Here is a 9,792-nt window from a genome sequence, read left to right as displayed (position 1 = left end):
TTATTTCTGTTAACTAATTTCAACAAAATTTCACTTGTCTATATGTCGTTTACAACAAAATTTATACCAAAAACAATTTATTAGGATTAATAATTAGATACCAAAAGTTCTTTTTAATCAGAATTAACAAGATATTTTGGGATGGCACTACAATACAAGCGGTCTATACTCTGTTAAATCGGCATACTGGCTAGCAAATCAACTCTATAATGATCCACAAATTCGCCCACCTCCAGGTAATTCTGTGATCAAATCCAAAATCTGGAAACAGTACACGGCTCCAAAAATTAAACATTTTCTCTGAAAAATACTATCGGGATCACTTGCTAGTGGAGAGAATCTAAGAAGACGACATATAAACAACCAGTCTGTTTGTCGACGATGTTGCCACACTGAAGAATCTACAAAGCACATACTATTCGATTGTTTCTTTGCTCAAATGGTTTGGAGAGGATCAGGGTTACCTATAAATATCATTCTAGATGCTGCTATCTCCTTAGAAGACAAACTGGAGGCGATTTTTTCAGACTTCAATGGTCAACACAATCCACAATCACATCAGCTTGCTTTGCATATTTTGTGGAGACTATGGACAAGCAGGAACTATTTAATCTTCTAGTAAAGGAATTTCTCTTGGCTTTCAGTCTTAACAAAGGCTAGAACTGATGCTCAAGAATGGTTACAGGCACAAGATTATATACAAAATCTTGATAATGGGCACACAAATCAACCCCAAGTAAGCCGTCCTATCTCTACTCGATCGAATTGGCGGAGGCCACCCTCGGGTTGGATCAAGTGCAATTATGATGGTTCTTTCAACAATGGTATTCGACAAGCAAGATCAGGCTGGTTACTAAGAAATGAGAATGGATTCTTTATTAATGCTGGACAGGCTATTGGTCAAGTGACTGCGTCACCTTTAGAAAGTGAATTACAAGCGCTACTCATTGCAATGCAACACTGCTGGAGCAAAGAACATCGACAAGTTATCTTTGAGGGAGATTGCAAGCAAGTTAAAGATATTCTAGACGGACGAGTGCTTAATTTCCAGAGCTTTAACTGGATCCGCAACATCAACTACTGGAAAACACGTTTTGATAATGTACTATTCGAGTGGACGCCAAGGAACAACAACCAAGCTGCAGACCTTTTGTCAAAGACCTCAATTCCAAACAATTCATGTTATAATGTGTCTTCTCATGTACCTTATTTCCTTTTTCAAGAACTAAGATGTAACAACTAATTAATCGTAATAAGAAGCCGTTAAAAAAAAAATCAGAATTTATATAGTTGAAATTTTGTAACTTATTAATTTTCAATTAAAAATTGTTATCAAATCATCCAAAATAATCATTATGTTCAAATTTTCTTTGGTAGTATTAAAGATAAAGATATATATATATATATATATATATTAATTTATTTATTTATTTTCATAATTTTACATAAAATAGTATTGTAATTTTTGAAAGTCATTAATTAATACTGAATCCCTAATAGTATATATATATATATATATACTGATTTATTAATTTATTTATTCCATGATTTCACATAAATTAATATTACTTTTTTTGAAAGACATTAATTAATTCAATCCCTAATAGTTGAAAATTGATGATTAGATCACTAGATCATATTTTTATTATATACTACATAGCTTTTTTTTTTTTTTTGACAGCAGCTTACAAGATTGACTCAAACGAGCCAATGCGAAGAGGATATACTACATAGCTGTTAAATTAATATAGTACTTTTTTAAAAGTCATTATTTAATGCTTAATCCCTTATAGTTGAAAACTAATGATTAGATCACAAGATCCTATTTTTTTCTTAAATATATATATATATATATATATATGTGTTTATTTTCATAATTTCACATCATTTAATATTGTACTTTTTCAAAGTCATTAATTAACTCAATCATATCCCTAATAGTTGAAAACTGATGATTAGACCACCAGATTATATTTTTTATTTAGTATATATATATATATATAATATATAACTGATTTATTTCTTTATTTACATAATTTTACATAAATTCATATTCAATAATTAATGATCAATCTCTTATAGTTGAAAACTGATGATGTATATATATTGATATACAACTCTAGAATTATCGATGGAAAAGAATGGAAGAAGACAAAATGAATCCTCATACGATTACATCAGAGGATGTTTTAGTAGAGATTCTTCAATATCTTCCAATAAAACAACTTGCTAAACTCAAGGTCGTGTCGAAACAATGGAGATCGCTGATCGAAACAACCTATATGTCCCACAAACGTCTCGTTAGATTGGGATTACAAACCCCGAACACGAAACTTCTTGTTGTGCATCATCAACTGTCTTCAGATTCTGACTCGACAACTTTGCTTTTGAAGACTTTCTCTAGAGATCACGACAACAACGGACGAATCAGTCTTTCTTCTTCGAGTTCTTACCCTTTTCCTGATAATCCAATCAACAACGTCGAATGTCGAGACGAAACCACCCAAATCTTAGGAACCTGCGACGGATTGGTCTTAGTTGGGATCTACGGTTTTAGTTACATTTACTTAATCAATCCAACAACGGGAGTGCATCGAACACTCTCTCCACAATTATCGCAGTGGCCCACAACTAATTATGAATTCTATAGTCGTAGAAATAGTCCAAAGGATCAGACAGTAATTTTTCAAGGAGATATGAAGTTCCATCAACGAGGTATAGTTTTTATTTGTTTTTTTTTTTTTTAATTTTATTTGATAAAAGATCAATTGACGAAGTTTTGTTATGTACAAGATTTATATTCATGTAAATAATACTTAAAATGAAAAATTAGTTTACAGAGAGAGAATGTATAATAGATATATATAGAGGATATACATATTTGGCCATTTCTTTCCTTCTAACGTGTGTACATATTTTTGTTCATTTTGAAGTTAAAGTACTGGCCCTAATGCCACTTTCCGTTGGATTAGGAAAAGACATTACTACAAAATCATACAAGGTCTTTTTGATGTACTCGAAAAAAGACAATATACGTGGAATTCGATGTTTTAACCGCCGTTTCAATGTTAAAGTTATATCCCTTGATAATGGCGAGCAAAGAGACGCCGGTTGGTACGATTTAGATGGCTACAATGTTTGCTATGAGCAAACACCCGTCTACGCAAACGGATCACTCTTCTGGTTGACATTATCTAATTTTTATTGTTTTGCTTGTAATTGTAAAACACTTTCAGAATTACCCTTGCATCTGTTAGCTATTGATCTACACACTGAACAATTTCGATGGGTATCATTACCAAAATGTTACACCCGTTACTCTCGTGGTGTGCAAATGTGGAGCCTAAATGAACGTTTGTGCTTATCAGATGTGCTAAACTTACAATGTCCTTCGGAGTTAGACGTTTGGAGTTTACAACAAGAAGGTTCTTCTACTCAAAATTGGGAAAAAATATTTTCTTTTAATATTTTGGATATCAGTAGATTAGATGCAAGATGTTGGATGCTTGGTCTAAGAGCTGCTTACTTTAGAAGGATTGAAAAGGGCCAAGATCAAGTGTCGTCTGATATTCTAAGAACGGCGATTTGGTATTCTCCGACTATGATTTCTCCGTAAAGTTTGCTGCATTGATGTTGTTTCTACCATTCTCTTGATTTAATATATCAAAAGCTTTTGAGTTTTTGACATTAATTACAAGTACAAGTTGAAAGAAAAGTTGTTGATTTACTTGGAAAGAGGAAAAAAACAAATGTTTGCTTAGCAAAAAAGTATATTGTAAGTTCTATTTATAATTGAAATTAATTATGTGATATTTTAAAAATGTAGTATGTTTCTTATTTTATTTTATTACGAGCTATGATTGAATTATTCTTACATTATTATATTTTTAAATTTTTAGTGTTTTTAAATTTAATCTGTAAGTTTAAAGTTATTTAGATTTAACCCGTGAAAGAATTATATCCATAAAGGTTATTATGCAGTATACCACATATTAATTTATATTATAAATATTTCAATTTATTAGATTTAACCTGTGAAATAATTATTTTTTCATTTTTTATCATCATATTAATAACCATTAAAGTTTTAATTGTGCATATGAAACAATATAATTATTACTGAATATTAGAGTTTTTAAAAGAAGAAAATATTGTATAGATATTTTTGGCATATGTTATTAAGTGTAATAAATTTCTTGATATATAAATTGTTTTAGGAAATTATAAACCAAATTTGTAGAGACATTTTAGGAATCTAATTGATTCTGTTTGTATCTACAATTTTTTAAGGATTAATTTTGTAAGTATGTATAACATAAAAGACACCAAATGTACTTCAATTTATAGAAACACTATGGATAATTATTTAGTTTTATTTATTATAATGTGAGAAATATGAGGAATCAACCTCTAAGTACCTCAAATCAAGTAATGTAGATGACTAAATCTACATTTTACAATCAAAATATGTAAAACAAAAATTTCTATAGAAAGTCTATACAAACAAAATCTCTAAAGATAGTTTTGGTGATTTTATGGGATTAAAACTTTAATTGGTAGAGCTGTTTTTGGAAAAATCGGAATGTATAGATATTGTTAAGATTTTATGGCAATAAATATAACAAATATTGGTCGATTTAAGAAAGTTTAGTATTTGAGTTTCTCTGCAATGTTATTTATGTAATTTTTTTAGGGGTTAATGTTGTAAATAAAAAATTAAATAAGCAAAATTTAAAAGGCATAACACAAAATGTACTTCAAAAATGTTAATATAGATTCCACACAATATGTAAACCCCTCAAAATAAAGGCCTTGTTGGTAAACACAATTAAAGCTTGTACAACTTTAATTTTTTACCAATCACAAAAGCGTTACTAAAAACTTTATTAAAAACGTTAATCTCATCTTTTTGGTACAGCTTTCATGTACAGCTTTGCACTATTCCGTAATAGCTTACAGTTCTAACTTACAGTTTTTCTGTACAGCTTTGAGTATGTTACCAATCATACTCTTTAATAAAAAATCTAACAAAATATTACATAATACAGATAAAAATTAAAGCCACATAAGTATAAGAACTGGGCATCATTTTGTATGTTTCTGAAAAGTAAGTTAAGATATGTATATTGGTGTGCACATGATCCAATGTTCGCGGTCATCCCTTTACACTTCACAGTTCACAGGCGCACTGTGAGAAACCCGGTTAACTGCTGAACCGGTCGCATCTTAAAACAAACGAAAGCGTACTATTACATACTAATCGTGTCCAAACCACACGCATTTATTAATTGGGACTGTTTTTAATTTATGAAACTGTCCGTCCACCTACGATAGCCGGTCACCAGCTCAAGGTATTTTAATTAGCAAGAATCCCATGTGTTCATCACTCCTCACTCTCTTTCTCTCTAACCCTAATTAAAAATATCTCTCTCCCTCTCCCTCTGTTAATTCGTTTTGTTTACTTGTGTGGGTTTGGTTATGGAGAATGCTGGTGGTGGGGTGCCGTTTTACGATTTAGGGCAAACAAGGGTTTACCCACTCTTCTCTGATTTCCACCATCTGTCGGCGGAGAGGTATCCGGTAGGGTTCATGGATTTACTTGGTGTTCATCATCATTTCCTCACCCATACGCCGCCGATGCACTTTCCCACGACTACACCTAACTCTTCCTCGAGCGACGCTGTGAATGATGATCATGAAAAGAAGAGAGAGAACGAGGAGGAAGAAGAAGAAGAAGAAGATGGAGAACAACAGCATAAGACATATAAGAGGTGAGTTTATATATGCATTTGTTTTGTTTTGCTTTCCCTCTTTCAAAGTTTATTTCTTTTCATAGAGACTTGTTCCACAATATAAATTCAGAGAAAAAAAAAATTATATTTTTAAATGAGGCTTGCTGAACTATATAGGGATTATAGGTTTAAGATAACTAAGAGTACTAGTGAAAAGACGAAGTTGAAGGTGCCAAAAGTGTCATTCATCACGAAGAGTGAGGTTCTTAATCTAGATGATGGTTACAAATGGAGAAAATACGGTCAAAAACCTGTCAGAAACAGCCCTTTTCCAAGGTAATAGTAAGCTTCATGCATTTCCTGTTCTGTGTGTTCTTTCGGATAAATAATTAATTAACATTAGATATGATCCTAAATTTACAAATTTTGATGGGTAGTTTTTTGTTTTTCCCCTTTGCAAGGAATTATTACCGTTGCACAACAACTTGGTGTGACGTGAAGAAGAGAGTGGAGAGATCATTCAGTGATCCAAGCAGTGTCATCACCACTTACGAAGGCCAACACTCTCATCCTCGTCCATTACCCAAAGGAGACAGCCTTGGATTCAATGGCTCAGCTTCTAGAGCCCACTTTGGCCTCCCTACACTCCCTCCTCAGCTTTTAGATTACAACAACCATCAACAACAAGGGCAGTCTTCTTTTGGAGCTGAGTACATTATCAGGCAAGAAAAAGGATCTGATGATGACGATGAGGATGATCATGATTATGCTCATGTAGTGAAGAAGAGTCGAACTCAGGATCTGCTGGATGGAGCTGGTTCAGTCAAAGAACATGGCCTTCTTCAAGATGTTGTTTCCTCTCATATCATTAAGGAAGAGTGTTAGTTAATCGCTTAATGAAGTATCTAGCTAGCTAGCTAGGTTTAATTTTTCTAATTCTCGTAAAAACAAACCATTTAGGGTAATGTTCGACCTGTCCTACGTATTTGATCATGAGAAGTATTATGGGTTTTTTTTTTTGTATCAAATGAGAGAAATTGAACTTATTTAATTGATATTTATTACTTTAACTTACAGTACCCGATTGATCAAGGATCAAAACACTGATTAAGCTTATATACTGAACCGTACCACATTTAGGTTACTTAATTATTTTCACATTTTGTGTGTACATGCATGCATGTCTTACTGATCGAGCAATTAGTAGTCACTCTAGTAGTGTCTGGATCGTCGAACTGATATCCGACCTCAAGCAATGTACAAGATTTTGAGAGCAATAATGCTATATAATTGATTGATTGATCTTTTAACATATAACGTTAATTCCGGAATTATAGCAATTAATATCTGACTACTGACTTTTGAACTGAGAAGCATAATTAGATGGTTCAAAGAGAATATTGTGTGGAAAAACAAAACTTATGTTACATAGTATATTTTAGCTAATATATATATATATATATATATATATATATATTTCATGGATCAAACAGGAAATGGGACGGATCAGTATCTATCTATTGGAAAAAAAAATTATTCACCACATACTTGTGTATTTCATGAAGTCAAGTGTCAGTGTCATTTGCTATTTTAAAACTTTAACGTTTTCTTTTTGGTTTTCATTTTATTCTCGTGGTTTCTTCTAAAATAGTAAAATCCAAAAAGGAAAATAAAGGAGTAAAACAAATTCAAATTCGAACCTAACCTCTAATTAATGATTTTTTACTTTTAAGAAAAGGACAATAACGTGGACTATATATAACACTCTTCATATGTGTGTTTGTTAGAGATTCGTTCCGTCTTCAAGCTGTTTGGAAGCAGTGTGTTTGAATTGAGTCAAACCTTATAAAGACCACATGCACACACTATATGACCATTTCTATATATATATATATAGAAATTAATGTTTGGTTTCATCACCTTCTGTTCCAAATTTCATCTCGTCGATCGTGTCACATGGTCTTTAATTTGCTACAAGCTAAGTAGAGACAGACAATGGTTCGAAAAAACCTAGAAAAGACAAGTACTTATCAAATCACTACATATCTTCTAAAAATTGTATATAGAAAAGTTATGTTGTATAAATTGTACCACTAGAAAGGTTATATTGTATAAATCACTACATATCTTCTATAGAAAAGTTATAAATTGTATATTCTATCAAAATTTAATAGTAATTAATAAGTTTTAAATAAAAATTTGAAAATTTTAATTATAGAAAAGTTAGTTAGATTTTATTTTATTTGATACATAGCAGTTCTGGCAATTTAAACTATAGTATTAGATTTCTTAGCTATATTGTATTGTATTTTTAATACATACAGATTTTTCCTCTTGTTATAGTACTTTTCCTCTTATTCACTAAAATTTTGTTGGTCTTTTATCTTTCTTATATCATATCTTTCATAGTGCTTTTTTGTTCTTCTACGGTTGCAATAAACAAAGTTTGAATCTTGTGTTGTCATACTCAAAAGAAAAGAAAGAAATGTCATACTATGTTCGTCATTGTGTCCGTCCAGGGCTGCCGGAGAACATCACAATTTCTGGTTGCTTATGTTTCGGACCCAATACGGAGAAGACCAGTGAAATCTTCAACAAAAATTTTCACGGAAAACTACTCGGAGTCGGCTTTGAAAGAATTAAAATCGGATCCAGAGCTAAGAGTGAATGTGATGGAAAACATCATAGCAACTTTCAATTGTGAAATCCATTATGGGATCATTAAGGAGAACATAGGTTTGGCTATATGGATGATCGGTGAATATTCATTATCGATTTCAGAGATCGAAAACGGATTATATGTTATCAGACGAAGCATTGGAGAGCTGCCTTTCCCTAATTCATCTAATGATGATGGCGATGACGTTCTAAAATGCAATTGGTTTGAAGAGTGTCGTCGAAGGCTAGTCATCGATGGAGATGCGAAACTACGAATGCAAGTAGCTATCGCACTAAGCAAACTTATCCATAAACACAAAGTCTTTCTTCGTGCAAGAAAACTCAGACAAGAACGAACGGAAGCTGTTAGGATAATAGCGTCGATGCAGTTGCTGCCTAAACCGGTCAATATGGGACGTGGGACAATCGATTTTTACAGCGGGGAAATCAGGAGATGCATGATATCTATATGCCATGGAGATAAAGAGCTTAAAGGAATTTGTGAAAAAGCAAGTGGTGAGAATTTGATTAGCTTGCTTTCCAAGAAATTGCAAGAAGATCAACAAAAAGATTTGGAGGACCAAGCGTTGTATCAGTTGGTAATTAAGCAACCTCAATCATCTAGCTTCTTCGTTATTATAAACTAAATCCGAACATATTTAATTGAGGCGGTTTGGTTCTGCTCATGACTATAGTCATTATATTATTTTTCTTAATTATGCATATAGGAAGCAATCTTTTTCGGGTCGGAGAACGATGGTCAAGCATAGGAGGAGACACTGATGTATGGATACATTTAAGTCCACATACCGGGGGATCGGGTGGTGTGTTATTTTAAAAGTCGTTATCCTTATCTTGAAATATATATAGATATAAGACATCCTTCATGAAACATTAAATTTTAAGCTTGGAATTTTACTCGATTTTATTTTCTTTAATTAATTGTGGTCTAAGCATGCAGCGATTTATGTTTGTTTTTTTTTTTTATCATTGCTCGACGGGGTAAATCGAGAAAGTTAAAGAAACAATAATTCCAAACATAAGAAAAATAAAATAAAAGGAACTCTAACCAAATTATTGTATATGTAAATGTGGAATGAGGAAATTAAAATGACGAAAACCCAATCGGTGAAGGACGAGATAAATTGACACCAAAATCATTAATAAAAATTACCTATTAAGTAAGTAGTTTTTTTGGATATACTCGTACGTATGAGTATCGTGGCTGAGTTGGTAACGTTGAACATCGTCGCGGTTTATATATGGAGTTTGAAAGATGGTTTTATATATGTATATCAAACGTGCTACCAATATCCGGATGTTGGTGTATGGAGAGTATGGCCGTTGAAGATGGAAGATCAAAGTGAGAAATGGAAGAAGAAGAAGAAGAAGAAAACAAAAA

General features: G+C 32.2%; 2 protein-coding genes and 1 pseudogene across 3 annotated transcripts; all 3 read left to right on the top strand.

Annotated features, from left to right (window-relative positions):
• The first annotated feature begins 2,030 nt into the window (after positions 1 to 2,030).
• LOC104788550 (putative F-box protein At1g71320) lies at positions 2,031 to 3,821 on the top strand. Its single transcript, XM_019245531.2, has 2 exons — positions 2,031 to 2,715; positions 2,934 to 3,821. Exons 1-2 carry the CDS (start codon positions 2,142 to 2,144, stop codon positions 3,614 to 3,616), a joined length of 1,257 nt encoding a protein of 418 aa, XP_019101076.2. The 5' UTR covers positions 2,031 to 2,141; the 3' UTR covers positions 3,617 to 3,821.
• A 1,562-nt stretch (positions 3,822 to 5,383) lies between these two features.
• Positions 5,384 to 6,811, top strand: LOC104788549 (WRKY transcription factor 68-like). Its single transcript, XM_010514321.3, has 3 exons — positions 5,384 to 5,771; positions 5,910 to 6,068; positions 6,194 to 6,811. Exons 1-3 carry the CDS (start codon positions 5,479 to 5,481, stop codon positions 6,615 to 6,617), a joined length of 876 nt encoding a protein of 291 aa, XP_010512623.1. The 5' UTR covers positions 5,384 to 5,478; the 3' UTR covers positions 6,618 to 6,811.
• A 1,301-nt stretch (positions 6,812 to 8,112) lies between these two features.
• On the top strand, positions 8,113 to 9,332 carry LOC147945043 (coatomer subunit beta-1-like; annotated as a pseudogene). Its single transcript, XR_015558345.1, has 2 exons — positions 8,113 to 8,989; positions 9,119 to 9,332. The product of XR_015558345.1 is annotated as a coatomer subunit beta-1-like (transcript).
• Positions 9,333 to 9,792: the final 460 nt, after the last annotated feature.

This window comes from Camelina sativa, chromosome 5 (assembly GCF_030686135.1).
Source record: "Camelina sativa cultivar CO46 ecotype springtype chromosome 5, ASM3068613v1".
NCBI classification, from domain to species: Eukaryota; Viridiplantae; Streptophyta; class Magnoliopsida; order Brassicales; family Brassicaceae; genus Camelina; species Camelina sativa.
This window is presented reverse-complemented; position numbering and strand designations above follow the sequence as displayed.

Coding starts and splice junctions, on each gene's coding strand:
- LOC104788549 (XM_010514321.3), top strand. CDS start 5,479: ATGGAGAATGCTGGTGGTGGGGTGCCGTTTTACGATTTAGGGCAAACA. Junction 5,772..5,909: donor CAGCATAAGACATATAAGAG/GTGAGTTTATAT, acceptor TGAACTATATAG/GGATTATAGGTTTAAGATAA. Junction 6,069..6,193: donor AGAAACAGCCCTTTTCCAAG/GTAATAGTAAGC, acceptor CCCCTTTGCAAG/GAATTATTACCGTTGCACAA.
- LOC104788550 (XM_019245531.2), top strand. CDS start 2,142: ATGGAAGAAGACAAAATGAATCCTCATACGATTACATCAGAGGATGTT. Junction 2,716..2,933: donor TATGAAGTTCCATCAACGAG/GTATAGTTTTTA, acceptor TTCATTTTGAAG/TTAAAGTACTGGCCCTAATG.